The sequence below is a fragment of the Sphaerodactylus townsendi genome, linkage group LG02 (assembly GCF_021028975.2).
Source record: "Sphaerodactylus townsendi isolate TG3544 linkage group LG02, MPM_Stown_v2.3, whole genome shotgun sequence".
Taxonomy (NCBI): Eukaryota; Metazoa; Chordata; class Lepidosauria; order Squamata; family Sphaerodactylidae; genus Sphaerodactylus; species Sphaerodactylus townsendi.
Genome location: NC_059426.1, coordinates 146,828,573 through 146,845,505, shown reverse-complemented (window position 1 = coordinate 146,845,505; position 16,933 = coordinate 146,828,573). Strand labels below are relative to the sequence as shown.

The 16,933-nt window shown below is 40.1% G+C and overlaps 1 protein-coding gene across 4 annotated transcripts in view; it reads right to left on the bottom strand.

Moving 5' to 3' along the window:
* The window catches only part of TSHR (thyroid stimulating hormone receptor), an 81,086-nt gene that overhangs the window by 29,855 nt on the left and 34,298 nt on the right, over nt 1-16,933 (bottom strand). For 3 of the 4 annotated variants that reach the window (XM_048487063.1, XM_048487066.1, XM_048487064.1), the window contains 5 exons: nt 14,507-14,578; nt 12,173-12,247; nt 10,659-10,733; nt 9,430-9,504; nt 3,957-4,034 (listed from right to left, as the gene is read on the bottom strand). In XM_048487063.1, coding sequence (XP_048343020.1) covers nt 3,957-4,034; nt 9,430-9,504; nt 10,659-10,733; nt 12,173-12,247; nt 14,507-14,578 — 375 coding nt within the window. The remainder of the gene's footprint in view (nt 1-3,956; nt 4,035-9,429; nt 9,505-10,658; nt 10,734-12,172; nt 12,248-14,506; nt 14,579-16,933) is intronic. The other variant, XM_048487065.1, reaches the window with a different exon arrangement.

Here is a 16,933-nt window from a genome sequence, read left to right as displayed (position 1 = left end):
TTCAGCTTGCACCTGACGTTTTGTTCACAACTGAAGGGATTTTCCGCCATTTGCTGAAGGTTGCCCCAGGATGTTTGCTTTGCAGGCTCCTATCCTGTGTGTCTTTTCTGTCCAAAAAGTACTTAGCTGTACTCAGTGAGTCCTGCTGATTCTGGCAATATATAGTTCTTCTTTTTTTTTAATTGATGACCTATCCCCATAACTTTGCAGATTCAAATATGAGAATCTTAGCTACTTGGAAGATCTGTTTGCCTCCCACTGAAAAGCACTGGGTAGATTTGCCATCCATGGACAGACTTAATTTTTCTGTGCATTAAGAAAAAAACAAGTTGGTCTGCAGAGGGCAAATAAATCCATTGCTTCTCAATGGGAGGTAGACGGGTCTTCTGAGCAATTACGATTCCTACATTTGTGTCTGCATAGCTATAAAGCTAGTCATTGAAAAATTTAAAAAATAGGAAAACTATATATTGGCAGGACCAGCTGGAATTGGCAGGACCAGCTGAGTACAACTGTGTACTTTTTTTGGCTAAAACGGCACCAAGTCTACAGAGCAAATGTCCAGGGGCAACCTTCAGCAAATGGAGTCAAGGAGAATCCCTTCAGCTGCACACAAAATGTCAGGGGCAAGCTGTGGGTGAAACAGGTCAAAAAGCAAAACTGTCAGCCAGGAAACAGCCTCCTTCTCCCTCTGACACCTTTGCTGTATGGAAAGTACACCAGAAGCTGCCTCTTTGAAAGATGTCCCCCAGACATCTTATTTTGGGTGTGTGGAGTGAAAAGAGGCAGTCCTTTTTAGGACATCCCCCAGGAGTCTTCTGCAGTGCAGAACGGACCAGAGTGCTCCTTCCAAAGAGCCCTCCATTTCCACATGACTCCTCCTTTCATCCTGTCTGTGTCTGAACGTGCTTGAATGTATGTCTGAATCTACAAGTCCCCTTTTGTCACCAGGACAACTGATGAATCGATCCTTCACGCATCTGTCAAATCCCACTTTAAAGCCATCGCTAGATTAATTGGCAGTGAATTCCTCAAATTAATTGTTGAGTAAGAAAGAGCTTCATTTTGTCTGTCCTGAATTCATTGCCCATTAACAAGTGCTGATGACAGGCAAATTATTCTGTGCTGCTGAGGGCAGGTGAATTATTAACAACTTCAAGTTTTCGCCTTGATTTAAACTGCTTAAATAGGACCACAACACAGCTTTTCACTTGTCTGGCATCACCTTGCCCTGCCCTGGATAAACCAGGCTTGCCTGATTTGTCAAATCTCAGAAGCTAAACAGGATCAACGCTGGCAAGTATTTGTTGGTATGTTTGTTTTTTAATTATATATATTATTAATTTTATATAAAAACATAATATAATTATAGATATAACAAAATATTAAAGAATAAACCTTCATGAATAAAAGCAACAAAAGGTTATGTATCCCCAGTCTTGACTTTTATCATATTCTAAATTATATAAGGCCATTCTTATCAATCATTATTGAGTAACCCTCAGTCTTCTACAAAAGGTCTGAATAGATGAAAGACCTGCTACACATTAATTTTGAATTTCTGCATGTATTTCTTTCCAATATTTTTGCCCTTTTTCAAGACCACAACATATGGTAAAACGAAAGTATTCTTCTTTGCTAAGTTTTTTTTCATTGCATTTCCAACAGGTTCCTTTCAAATTTTTGCTCCATCTTCACTATATCTTTCGGAGTGGTGTATCATCTATAAAACATCTCTTATCAGTTTTCCCTTAAAGTTTGGCAATTGTGAACTTAATATTCTTCGTATTGTTGAAGGCTTTCATGGCTGGATTCAACTGGTTGTTGTGGGTTTTCCGGGCTGTGTGGCCGTGGTCTGGTAGATCTTGTTCCTAATCTTCTGAGGTGTATCACAGAGAGAAGTCTGTTATACACTATAACAGAAGTGGGGAGGAACTAACATACCTGGTCATGTGCAGATGAGTCAGACTTTCTGTGCTATGTGGAAGCACAACAAGGATGAAAACAGTGAAGGTAGGCAATAAAATCTCCACAATGTACTGAGGCGGGAATATAGATCCACTTGCCTCAGCAGACAGGATGAATTCTTCCTTCCTTCTGACCAAGACAGAAGTCCATGCATCTCCTGACACCCACTTTGAGCAAGGGCAGTGAAACATGATGCAGGGACCATGTTCTCTCTCTTAACTGGATCTATTTACTGTCAGTTTCATTGTGATAGCTCATGAAGTATCATGACTTAAGTACATTCAGTATACATTCCCTGAGGGGATTTTTAAAATCCCCTGAGGGGATTTTTAAAAAGGCAAAGAAGTAGCAACCAAGAGGGGTAGTGGATAGATCTGAAGGTTTTCAGACACCACCCTCATCCATATATGTATATGCACTAAAATCTAAAGAAGAGGTCAATATTTAATCCATCACAGAATCTAGATAGTGGTGTAGTGGTGCCCCCCAAGGATCCGTTTTGGGACCAGTGCTCTTTAACCTATTCATAAATGACCTGGAAGTAGGGGTAGGTAGCGTGGTGGCCAAGTTTGCAGATGATACCAAAATATGTAGGGTGGTGAGAACCGCAAAAGATTGTGAAGAGCTCCAAGCGGACCTTGATAAATTAGGTGAGTGGGCTCAGAAATGGCAAATGCAGTTCAATGTAGCAAAATGTAAAGTGATGCACATAGGGGCAAAAAATCCAAACTTCACATACACGCTACAGGGGTCAGTGCTATCAGTCACAGACCAGGAAAAGGATTTGGGCGTGTTCCTTGAGAATGTCAACTCAATGTATGGCAGCTGTGTAAAAGGCAAACTCTATGCTGGGAATGATTAGGAAAGGACTTGAGAATAAAACTGCAAAGATTGTCATGCCCTTATATAAAGCAGTGGTGCGACTGCACTTGGAGTACTGTGTTCAGTTCTGGTCGCCACATCTCAAAAAGGATATCGAAGAGATAGAAAAAGTGCAGAGAAGGGCAATGAGGATGATTGAGGGATTGGAACACCTTCCTTATGAGGAGAGGCTGCAGCGTTTGGGACTCTTTAGTTTGGAGATGAGACGTCTGAGGGGGGATATGATTGAAGTCTATAAAATTATGCATGGGGTAGAAAATGTTGACAGAGAGAAATTTTTCTCTCTCTCTCACAATACTAGAACCAGGGGGCATACACTGAAAATGCTGGGGGGAAGAATTAGGACTAATAAAAGGAAACATTTCTTCACACAACACATGATTTGTGTTTGGAATATGTTGCCACAGGATGTGGTGATGGCCACTAACTTGGATAGCTTTAAAAGGGGCTTGGACAGATTTATGGAGGAGAAGTCTATCTATGGCTACCAATCTTGATCCTTCTTGATCTGAGATCGCAAATGCCTTAGCAGACCAGGGGCTCGGGAGCAGCAGCAGCAACAGGCCATTGTTTTCAAATCCTGCATGTTAGCTCCCAAGGGCATCTGGTGGGCTACTGCGAGTTGCAGAGTGCTGGACTGGATGGACTCTGGTCTGATTTAGCAGGCTCGTTCTTATGTTCTGAGATAGAATTGGATGTACATAAAAACTTGGAAGAGCAGCAAGATCTGCATTGTATGAGCCAAGATAAGATAGGTTCAAAATTAAAATGCTTTAAAAAGCATTAATTTAAAAAAATTAAGGAGCAGCAAATAATAAATTTAAGGAAATCTGAATTATAATATTGTCTCATTGATGATTTCTTTGCGTATGAATCCTAGTATGAAAAGGGCAATAGCCCTCACTATTCATTATTTTGCAGTTAAGTATACAAAGATACTTCCTGAATGTGAAAATGCTGTAGCTATTTTGATATTTTTGTCACCATGTCCTTTTGCAATTACCTTCTCATGTTGCTATTACCATTTTATGTTGAACTATTACTTTGAGAGGCACAAAATTAATGAAGCAGAAAGAAAATAGGTCAAGTGTAGAAGACTGACATACAGTGTAAGGGATTCATTGCACAGCCCATGGAATCCATTCGGAGGCAGTGAATTCATGTGAGGATTATCAGCAATTTCACTGTGGAAAAGAAACAAAAAAGATAGCATTACAATAAAAATAATCTACATGTTTTAAATGTGAATGTATCCCTAAACCTATGTATCTACATAAATATGCCTGCTTTTTAGATTCATATACATTTACTGCAATATACTCTAGGAACCCCATGGTGCAAAGTGGTAAGCTCTGTAGTACTGCAGTCAAAGTTCTGCTTATGACCTCAGTTCAGCCCCAATGGAAGTTGGTTTCAGGAGCAGGTTCAAAGTTGACTCAGCCTTCCATCCTTCTGAGTTTGGTAAAATGACCCACCTTTCTGGGGGTAAAGTGTAGATGACTGCAAAAAGCAATGGCAAACCACCCCATAAACACAATAAGCTTATACCCTCTCACACTGAAAAATCTACATGCGGTCAGTAGTGCTTCAGCCAAAGAGAGAGTGTGTGTTGTGCTTCCGCAGTAGAAAATTGTCCCTTGATGTTTGGGGCAGGGGGAGGGTTAGATGGGGCTTGGGGGAGCTGATGACGGGCCCAGCTTGTCTGCCACTGCCCTGCTGGGTGTGGCTTGGTGATTGGGGTGGAGGAGGGTTGGAGGGGGCTTAGGAGGGTTGGCATGGGACCTGGCTTGGTGTTTGGGGCGAGGGAAAGGTTGGAGGGGGAGGAAGTGGCAGAGGATGAATTCACAATTTTTTCATAACCCTATTCTTTTCAGCAAAGGCTTGAATCCCACATGCAGAGACAGTAAACACTGTGATGTGACATCACCCCATGGGCCAGTAATAATCTGGTGCTTGCACAGGGGACTACCTCTGCCTTTTATCTAATATATCCTACCTGCAGCATGGAAGCTTGCTGGGTGGCCTTGGGCCAGTCACACACTCTCATTCCAGACCCTGGCTAGTATTTGAATGGGAGCTCTCCAAGAAATAGTGGGTTGTGAATGTCTCTTGCCTTGAAAATCATACAGGATTGTGATAAGTCAGTTGTGACGTGATGGCAAAAAAATATACTCTACATGGGGATGTCCTCAATGACTATTTTGAGATTGTAACTGGTTCTTTGCATGGTACCGTGTCTCCTGATGGGGCAAATTAGCTATACTCAGTCTCATCTAAAGAATGAACCAAAATTGTAACTTCATTCACTACATGCTGGAACATCTCTGTTTTGGAATGTTCCGTTTGGGTCCTAGCGCCTGCCTAGTTGTGTTAACATTCTAAAACAAAGATGGTCCAGCATAGGGTGAGTGAAGTTAGAATTTTGTTTTTTAATTTTGGCGAGACAAAGTATAGGAGCACATTGCACCAGCAACTTGGCACCCCATTCTAGCTTTCTGTTATTTTCTAACACTTATTCAATATGTTGGTTTTAGTCACAAAACATTTACTAGCCACTAAACCTATGAAATAGTCTCCTATCATAAGTTTTATCCCTTAAAACTAGCATAAGATTTTTACCTTACCTCTACAAGTTAGAATTTCATTTCATTTTTCATTTCAATTATATTTGTACCCCGCCCTATCCCCGAGAGGCTCAGAGCGGCTAACAACATGATAAGCAATTCATTTCAGCAATATACATGCATGCATGCATGCATGCATGCATACATACATACATACATACATACATACATACATACATACATACATACATACATACATACATACATACATACATACATACATACATAAGCCTTTATTGGCATAGACAGAAAAAGTTACATAAATCAGGAACAATTGCATGGATACATGATAGATAAAAGGCCCCACGGGGAGCACAACAAATATGTTCTACTGGGAACTCTCAACTATCTCCGCAATGAAATTGGCGATCTCTTCACAAAGCCCGGGGTCTGTTATTTAACAATAGAGATAATCTAATCAGATCAGGCAGCCCAGATTGAAAGAAAAAGTGTAGGTTGGGATATTTAGATCTGATGTTATCAAATCTGGTGCAGTGCAAGAGTTGGTGAGTCAGGGTTTCAACCACATTAAGTTTGCAACTGCATAACCTTGCGGATTTATCTAAATTGCTGAACCTACCCTTTAATAGGGCAGAGGGCATAACGTTAAAACGTGCAATGGTAAGGGCTCTCCTTGCGCGTGGGTTCGTTAAGGTATGGAGGTAATAGGCCATACGTCTCTGCTCAAATGGAGTTGTGTTGGAGAGAAGGTTTGTTTGGCTGCTAGATGCAAATTTGCAAATTCTAGATCTAAAAGCCGATCTCTGAGCCTATTGTACGCTTCTGAATAGGACATTAGGTAGAGTGTTTCAATAGGCAGGCCGATGGAAATAATCTTTCTCTCGATTAGAGAAAACCAGGGGTTAGCCTGCGTGTCCTGTAGTGTCAATGAGACAAGGGAGTGTTCGGATGGCAGGTAGTGAAGGCGGAGTCAAAATCTAGTACTTTAAAAATAAAGCAATACATACAGTGAATCAATAGATTAACAACATCAGAGTAGCAATACAACAATCAATAGAATTATATTGATACATCTCAACCGTGTCATCAACGCATCAATATGCAATATAAACTTCATGACAATATATAACCAATAACTAGTTAAAGCAACAAGGCGAACAATAACAGTACAATTGCAAGTTATAGGATCCCACAAATGTAGAGATGCTTTCTGTGAATCTCTGATTGAACTCAGATTGCCCTGAACTAATGTGGGCCTGCAGAGGCTCCTGAGATGGTGGGGCAAACCCTGGCAATTGCTGGAGCGACTACAAACAAGCCCCAGGGAAATCAATTTTTTAAAATTATAAATAGCTATGTAAAGTCAGTAAATAAATGCAAATAAAACAATGAACCCTTTACTCCTATCAAACCTTTACACTGAGACTAGTTATCAACAGAAATACAGGAAGCGTAACAATTTATATTTGTTTATTTAAATACACTTAATTAATGGTAATAAATTGTGACACAGATAAATCTATTTATTATTAAAATAAATAAAACAGGTATTCTGCTGACTTGAGTTGTTGTTATTACTGGCTTACACTAACTCTGAATGGTGTATTTTAAATTATCTTTGTAATTCCCCCTGAACTGTATGGGGTTGAATTCTCAAAAGAAAAATAAATCTACTCTGCTGGAAGGACAAAATTGCAAACAGTTACAGACCTTCTCGTCTGAATTTCATGATTCTACAGCATGTAGAATACCCAGTACTCTGCAGGCAGGGCCAGTCAGGTCTCTTCCAGTGGTACCAGACCCTTAGCCCTCATGCTTACTAGGCTCAGAAGCTGGAAACATTACGCTTATGCCTGGTGGATTGATTCATCCAATATGCCTCCCCTTCCAGCCCATGGTTTAAATACACTGAGAGGATTGCAGCTTCACCTGCTCTGGAAGCAGTACCTGGCACTCATTTTTATTTATGTGTGTGTTTGTGAATGTGTGTACATACATATGTGTGTGTATATATCAGAGGCATAGCTGGGCCAGAGTGCGCCCGGTGCACACTCTGGCTTTTTTGCCCCCAGACAATAAAAGTAAGTGTGGGGGTCGCGGGGAGTGATTTTCATCCCCCCGTGGTGCCCCCCCGTGCCCCCCCACTTACTTTAGAAACTGAGCAGGCTGGAGGAGAGGCCTGTTCCCTTCCAGGCTTCAAAGGCCCTGGTGGGAACTACATTTCCCAGGAGACCCTGGGAAATGTAGTTCCCACCAGGGCCTTTGAAGCCTGTTCTCCAGCCTGCTTGGTTTGTAATGTAAGTGTGGGGGGCGCCACAGGAGGGGAGCGCTGCAGGGGGGCCGTGGGGGGGGTCTGGGGGGAATTTTCCACCCCCCACGTGACCCAAAACCGTGTGCCCAGTGTGCGGCGCACCCCACTTTCCCCTGGTAGCTTCGCCACTTGTATATATACATAAGATTGTACTTTTTGTACCTATAAACAGAATAGGAAAAAGAGAAAAATAGAAACCACAATAACCCTTACAATTACATCAAAAGAGAAAGAGAAGAATAACTATATGATTTGTTAGTCTTTTCTATTAATGAAATTCAAGGTAAAAATTATACCAAGGAGAAAAAAAGGATAAAAGAAAAAACTAGAATATATAATGAAATAAAAAAATTAAAAGATTGGACTACAAGAGAACTATAATAAAGAAAAGGTCAACAGAATACAAAAGCAAAATACAAAAAATGTACTGTTACCTTGCTGTTAAGTATTAATATGTAGAGATAAATAGTCTTTTTTAAAATAGTCCCAAGGAAATAGATTGGATCATTTATTTAAATCCCAAGGAAAAATAAAAATCTTGTAATTCGTTCTCAAGACCACCAGATGGCCCCTGAATCCTTTATGTTTGATCTTCAACCTGAACAGCATTCAGCTGTATCACCAGTTTCCTTTCAAAGTAAATTCAGCCTTTAGTTTTGGAACTCTCTGGATCAAAATCTTGATTTAGCAGACACTCTCATTCAACATCTCTTTGAAATATAACCCAAATGTTCCATTAAAAAGATGTAGCATAGAAAACAAAAAAACAAAAAAGTCTATGGTAGAGAAAAAAGGAGAAAAAAGCAGTAACCAGTCTATTTACTGAGGGAGGGGAAGTCTTCAAACAGTTCAGACACATAAATTCAGCTATTTTGTCTTTTGCCAGCCCCAAAGTAACTGAGGATTTCACCAGAGTAGTCTCAAATGTTCAAAATACATCTCATAATCCGACAGAGCAAAGAGAACATTGCTTTTTAGTTATTTAAACTTCATAAAATCTCTGAAAGGCAAATATGGTGGTAGATGCAACAGAAATTTCTTAGTTCTTTTCATCCCATTTTTAAAAGAACATTTGCAGCTCAAATTTAGTAGGGTTGGAAGATTTACAGTCTTGCCTCCCTGCTTAATTACTTGATGGCACTACTGAAGTACAATTAAAAAACATAGAGTATTCTTTGTAAGTTTCCCAATGTTTCAGCTATATCACCATTTTCCCGAAATAATAATAAAATGTTTTTATTACAATCATGCTATCCAATTATTAAAATAAAGTCTGTGTAAAGTCCATATAATAAAGGAGGAATGAGAAAACAGACTAAAAGGAAAAAGATAAAAAAGGGGAGGCAGAACTTATAGGCTTTTTTAATGTCTCCCTTTACTTCACTGCCCTTGATGGTTTCAGAGCTTGCAGAACCCTGGCAGATGACCTCCGACAGCAGGCTCCTTGGGGCAGCTACTCCAATTGATGGGCCAGGGGCAATTTACCACGCATGGGTCTCCTGGAGTTTCCTGCTCTCCCTCAGGCCATGATTCTGATTACTCAGGCTCCTTCTCTCAGGCTTCGCAGCTGGTTTCAAGAGTCAGCTCAGTGGGGGTCATGACAGTATGGAGTTTTTTTGCTCAGAAGATAATCTTTTTGGCATCTGTTCATTTTCTGATATATTTGACACAGTAATTACTTACAGTAAAAAATTCACATCAGTTGAGTAAATGTGGGTGAGGTCAGGAAAAACGCTGAGCCCCGTATTCAAGATCACACTAAAACAAATGTCAAAACAGAGACAGAAAATTAAAAACAGTGGTCACATATATGATCCCTTTGAAGCCCAGGAGAAATACCATTATACATTATGATTTACAGGGGGCACCATGACCTGTATATCCCAGGCTAGACTGATCTCATAAGATGTCAGAAGCTACCCTTCCCCTTGCTGGCTCAGATGTGATTTGTGACTTGATGACAAAAAAAAAGTATACAAAACAGTGATCTTCAATGTATGGCTGTAGAGTAGAATTGCTAACCTCCAGGTGGGACCTGAAGATACCCTAGAACAGGGGTGTCAAACTCGCAGCCCTCCAGATGTTCATGAACTACAATTCCCATCAGTCCCTCCCAACATGAGCATTGGCTATACTAGCAAGGGCTGATGGGAATTGGAGTTCATGAATATTTGGAGGGCTGCGAGTTTGACACCTGTGCCCTATAATTACAACTGATTTTCAGTCTATGGAGATCAGTTCTCCTGCAGACAATAGCTGTTTTGAAGGGTGGATTCCTCTCACTTATACCATACTCTAATCTCCCCAAGCCTTGCCCACCCCAGGGTCCCTCCCCAAAAAATCCCAAAGCATAGTTGGCAACCCAACTCTAAAGTCAAATCTGTTGCATTAGAAAACAAATATGGTTTTTAAAAAGTAGGTGTAGCATGCTAAAATAACCAGGGCATTTAGGAAATGTCCCATGATTTTTTTGGTTCTAAAAGGCTTCACAGAGATGCTTTACAGAAAAGAAAAACAGAGGTGAAGAGTTGCCAGTAAGCCCAGTGCAAATCATGTGCAGATTTATGCCAGTGCACTAGCAATGCACTGGCATAAACCAGACATGGCACTTCTGCAAATATTATTATTTGTTGTGAGACTCAAATGTGCCACTTCCTTATAAGGGACTCACAACAACCAGTATTTAAGCTGCAGAAATGCTTTGGGTTAACAAGCAACATGTCAATTATCAGCAATGTTAATCTGCATATGTTCAGTTCTGCAAATGAACTTCCTTAGCTCTTTGTTTATATCTTGGTCTGAATTTTGATATAGGCTGGCTCTTTAATGCTGAAAGAGTGCAGACCCCTTGTCTTGCAGCAGAAATTCTACCAGAATAAGAAGTTGCAGACACTTTTGGTTCAGATACTTACAGGTTTTTTAGCTGTGTAAGATTCCTAAAGGCATCAGGATGTATGTAACTGAGGTTTCTAGCATTTCGAATTTCTCTGTTCAAATATTACAGGCAAAATCAGAAAAGCATTAACATTTGTGTTCTCATTCTTCTCAAAATAAAATAAACACATACACAAATATCAGCCACACAAATATTTCCTCACAAGTGAATCTCACCAGTCCTAGGACTTGTTAGTACATAATAAATGACATACAATGTTAGTCAAAAAGATTGGTTTGATTGTATTATCTGGAGCCTGATCCTATTATATAAAAGGCAAGCTGTACTGGTGACGACTTATTCTTTACTGCAGTGCACAGGTGCACGAGTGGAGGGAGTAGGCTGTGCTGAATCTCCTCCAGACTCAATGCTCCCTCCTCCCCTCCCACCCATGCATGAGATGCCAACTGCCACTCATGTGGCCAGATGTTCACAGTGTATGCCTGGAGTGGGGCGGGGGGGAATACTGATGGAGATGCATGTCAGAATGTGCATGTATCTCCACATCCCCACTGCCACTCACACCTGGAAAAGGTCAGGGAGAGTGGAGGAGGAGCAGGAGGGTAGGTTTCAGCCTTTGCAAGCATCTCAACTTCCCAACCACCATTCAGGGAAAGCACACACACGGAGAGGGTTCCAAATAAACACTGTTTTAGAAATAAGACTTCTAAAAAGCAACATTTCTAGACTTCAAAAACATTATGTAATATAAACGTACAGTAGGATGTATACCATTATTCCCAAGCCAACCTTGAACCCTGGAGACTAATTAAAAAGCTAGCAGCGTCTAACTAATAGTAATGAGTGGGAAAAAAGTGTAGAGGGAATTCAGGAAAGGACTCATATTTCTAAACACCTTTCCCTCATAATTATAATTAGATCAAGTTGGCACCTTTCCAGCTATCTAGTATGTAGTGCGAAACCTTTCAGCCTTTCCGCAGTTAAAGTCTGAATGCGAACTTTGGGTTCAATATCCTTTTCAGTAGTATCAAGCACCAGCAAAAGGAAAACTGAGCAGCATTTGAAGACATTTGGGCTGCATTGGGAGGGGGAAGGCAAGAAAGACCATCTGATGATGGAAATCCTTTCCAGAAGTACAAATGTCGTGGATCCAATCCAATGAGCTCAATATTAAAAAAAACAAATCAGTCCATTAATGGCATTAGCTTAGTCATTCTACAATGAAGTGATGAGGATTTTCCCTTTAAAGTACATACCGTATGCCTAAGATGTGTGTGTGTTTTTCAGAATAGCTGAAAAACTACAGAAGGTTTGAATATGTTAGACAATGAGATATTTTCAGTGGTGGGATTCAAATAATTTAACAACCGGTTCCGGTGGTGGGATTCAAATAATTTAACAACTGGTTGTTTACAAGCAGCACTTTAACAACCGTTCTGCCAAAGTGCTGCGAACCTGCTGAATCGCACCACTGGATATTTTCATAGGTAATACATTATCATTTCAAAGAATTTATTTCCACATACTTACATATGGATAACCTTGCTTAAATTGCTGAAAGAATCAGCTTCCAGCATGTGCAGAGCTGCATCTATGGAGATATAGCTACATTTAAGAAAAGAGGAAGGTCACAGATGAAGGCAGATAGAATGTTATCAACCGAATTCATTGTCTTTGTTTCCTGTTTGTCTTCCTCTATTCTTTGAATGCGTTGCTTGTCTGTTTGTCAGATTCAATTCCCGCCATGCCACCACTCTCCCAGGCCCCTTCCACACACGCAAAATAATGCATTTTCAAACCACTTTCACAACAGTTTGCAAGTGGATTTTGCTATTCCGCACAGCTTCAAAGAGCACTGAAAGCAGTTTGAAAGTGCATTATTCTGCATGTGCGGAATGAGCCCCAGTTTTCTATCACATTCCAAACATGATGGAGGGATGGGGTCTGTGGCACATGAAGCATGGCTCAGTTCTCAATGGAATTCACTGCGTTCAACAGAACAAAGTGAACAAGGGGATGCTGTTAAGAGGAATTCACAAGGGTGGGGTAGGGGGCAGGCACTGAGATCTCCCCTACATAATGTCTCTGAATGCATACCTTTATTTTTCCCCATAAATGTGAATGACACTTATTAATGCCTATGGAGGAAATCTCTAAATCTGTATGTGGGTACATTGCATTGGGACCAAAACCTGTGTCCCAGCACTGACACTGGCCTCCCGGAGTCCCCAGATACAGTCTACGGTTTGTAATAGAATGAATAGTCCTGAGAATTAAGTTTTTTATTTTGAGCACTTCAGTTGTCTTTTAATTTTCTTCAAAGCATCAAACAATGGCAGAAGGAAATGAGCGTAGGAATAAATGGAGCTGCCTTGATTAATTTAGGCTAGTAGCTCTCCAATGTCTCAGGCTTTCTTAGTGTTTCTGCTTTGCAACCGGGGATCCTGTTTAAATGGCGTTGGTGGGAACTAAACCTGAGCCCCATGCACTACTGGCGGTCCCTAAAATCTTTACAAAGCAGTATTTTTGGTTGCTACGTTCAGATAATAAAGGTTCACACCACCATAAATAAATGTGTTGAATACTGGCCTCAGGTAATTTCTTTCCAGATGATATATACCTCTCCCCCAATGCCTCTTCCTCTAAGTCTAAGGCATGAGCAAATACTGACTTCTCTATTAATCTGAGGATTGGCACACAAAAGTCAATTCATGCAGTCATTGGGCAGGCAGCAAAATCTTATCCCATCCTGTCTCTTTGCCTATGGCCAGCTTTGGGCACATGATTGTAAGGCTGATTCTGTATAGGCCAAAAACAGAGGTGTGAAAACAGTGTGAAAATGGTGTAAACCCTTTTATAGAACTACCACCACTGTTGCACTCTGGCTATAACCAATATTTCAAATACGTATATTTACAAGTTTATATACATGAGTTTATATCACTGTTCATACTTTTTACATATTTCATTGGTTGTAAATACAATCATTTCTTGTCGACTACATCCAACCGGTAAGTTCAACTTATTTTTAACAATAATAACAAATAAATTCAGGGTCATCCGTATTAATTCAGGTAGGTATTTAGTTCATACTCTCCCATCAATTCAGCATCCGTAAGGTAAGTCTGTATGTATTAAATGATAAGTCCAAAATAGTACACAGACAGAAGTCCAAATTCTTTTAAACACTTTTAAACACTAGGAGGAAAACGCATTGCGCCTAACATTCAAATAAATCTATCTATCTATCTATCATTATATATTATAATAGTGATAGATTTATTTGAATGTTATTTGAATTTACCTTTACAGAGTACCCATATGAAGCCAATATAATTACATCTACAACGTGTGAGGCTGATGAAGCCATCGAAAAACGCGGATTAGTTCAGCAATATGATTGTTTTCTTTCAGGCTTCATTCTCCTTCATCTACCCCTTCCCCAGATTCCTGTTTCTTAGTCCATTGTCCAGTCTGCATCCTGTGTAAAGCTCGGCCTAGCCATTGGCTTCCCTGCTTGATGACCCATTTTCCAGTCCTCAGCTTGTTCCATGACATTTCTCCTACTATCATCAGAGTCTGCATGAGGCTTAATTCCAGCTAAACTGACAGCTTTCCTTTCTCTCACAAAAGATGGACTGCAAACATTCTGACAGAGTAGGATTAGTTGGAATATTTGTGAACATTCTGTGCCATCGCACCATCTATGCCAGTTGGAGAAACTTCACTCCCTGTGTATCTATGTTAATGGCTACTCTGCTGTACAAGTCACTGAGGCGGAAAGTGAGGTGCTTTGTTTATTAACAAGGCTCTCCTGCTTCCCCTGTATTACAAAATAGAAAATGTAGGTAGGGAAAAACTTACATTTTTGTGATGTTGGGGAGATTGGAGAATGCTTCTCTAGGTATTCTTCTTAGATGGGTTTCTATAAATCTCCTGTTGGATCAAAATTATTTTATTTTCATTTAAAAAATATACCCCACTACTACTGCGCGCAAAATGGTTTCAAAAGATAATAAAGACACTACAGCACAAAATCATACAATCAAAGCAATAACAAAATTTCAGCATTTGATAAATTCATTAGTTACATATCATTCCTAAAAACATGCCATTAAAATTCCTGAAAAACGTTTCTCCAAAAAGAGCAAAACTTTGCAATCTGCCCAAAGTTTCTTGTCATCCCTTCCTCACAGTGACTGATCTCTGTGAGAAATTGGGTCTTTTCTGGGGCCACACCATCACTAAGCAACTGTTCTTTATTAGCCTTTATTAGCATGTTCTTTATTAACCTGTTCTTTATTAGCCTTTAAAAGTGCTTAAAAACTATTATTTCATGTGGCGTTTTCTTGATACTTCTGAATTTGTGTTTTTGAATTTGTATTTTTGGCAGTGCTGTTGAGATTGAGAAGATTCCCTGAACTGAGCTTTTACTATCGTAATGTGTAAGATTACAGATATATGCTTTTTAACTTCTTGTTTCCCCTGTGGATTTTGTCTTGTTTTGTTTAGGTAGGCAGAGTATAAACATTGTACAATGAATACTACCCTTGGAAAAAAATGAATAGATGAACAGGTTGCCTTTCAAATATTCTTCCTATGACATGTTATGGATAAATTATATATGAGTACACCGATATTGAAAGTTTAATGAGTTAGAATCAGAACAATGCAAAACGGAAGTAGAAGTCATTTTGATTTTGATTTTTAACTTTGGCCAAACTGGCTAGTGCCCAACTACATGTCACAGTGAAATGCACATATTGAAACCCTGATGGTCCTTTTTATCAGAAAAACCTACTTGGGGAGGGAGAACAGAGAAGTCATAAGCAAGAAAAGGGTTAAAACACTCACATCTGACCACTTCATCACTCCGAACTAGCCCCTTCCAACCTGTTTTCCCCCCAGCAAAAATAAATGGAGCCATGGGAATTTGGTTTCATGCCTTGACATGTAGTTAGGTCCCAAGAGGAAGGATCTCTTATTTATTCTTTCTATTCCAATAATAAATAGCTGCATAAATTACCATTCCAGACACTCCTATGAGACCTTCAGTAAAATGTTCAGAATCCCAATGCTACTCAAGTGAAACACCAAGAGAACAGATCTTTGACCACTAGAGAAGAGTGGAAGATGGAAGTTTCACTATCAACAGCACTTCACAAATGAAAATAGTGACCTTCTCATGTATTTATAACAGCCTATGGATCATTAAAAGAGATGTCACTTTTGCCTCCTGTTGCACATTTCTGAAGGTTCTTCTCTGCCTGTTCTGCCCCCCAAGTGAATCTGTTTTTGGTGCCCTATACTTGGCTAGGACAGAGTGGGGGAGACACAAGCCAGGTTCAACAGTTCAACAATAGGTTTATTACTTAGGAGAATCAAGACCCTAACTCCTGTCTTGGGTCTATCTTAATCAGAGTACTTGCTTGTCTTGAGCAGATTTGAAGCTGTAGACTGTGTCTTCTCTTGGCTGCTTTCAAGAAAGTCCACTGTGCCTTGCTTCCTTTTAGTTCTTTCAGTCTTTGTCTGAGTCTAAGGCCCCTTCCGCACACACAAAATAATGCATTTTCAAACCACTTTCACAACTGTTTGCAAGTGGATTTTGCTATTCCGCACAGCCTCAAAGAGCACTGAAAGCAGTTTGAAAGTGCATTATTTTGCATGTGTGGAATGAGCCTAATTGCTGTTAACCTTAACTTGTGCTCTATGGACCACCATATACGTCACAAATATTCCAGTCTCCAGCTACCCTTGGCACCTTGCTCTGACTGGCAAGAGATAAAACAGGGGATTGCTGGGTAAAGAGGGAAACTGCCTATTGGGAAATGTCTTAAAGGGAAGGGGCTAACTGAAATTCCCTCCCTTAGAAGACTTTACAATGAACTAAACTAAACTATGGGGAAACTGAAGCTTAATGGGGAAATAACAAAAGCCTCTGTGGGGGCATGACACTGCCTGCTGTATATTGTATTTGTTTATTCTGGCACTGTCTGTCATACTGATTTCTGAAACAAGTTGAAACAGTAAACTGACCCTAAGACCATCTTTTGTTGCTGCCCAAAGATATGGTCAAGGATTTTTGAAATTTTGGGCATACCGCGTATGCCCTTGTTTCAAAAGACTGAAGTTGTTTCCCAGGTCTCAGTTACTCTTTACTCACACTTCCTAGTTCCTTAGTCATGAATCCAATGATAAATAGTGAAGAGAATTTTGCACCCCAAAGTAAAGTTTGAGCCACCGTACATCATATACCCTCACATTCAGGGGACTTTTTATTTCGGGGGGGGG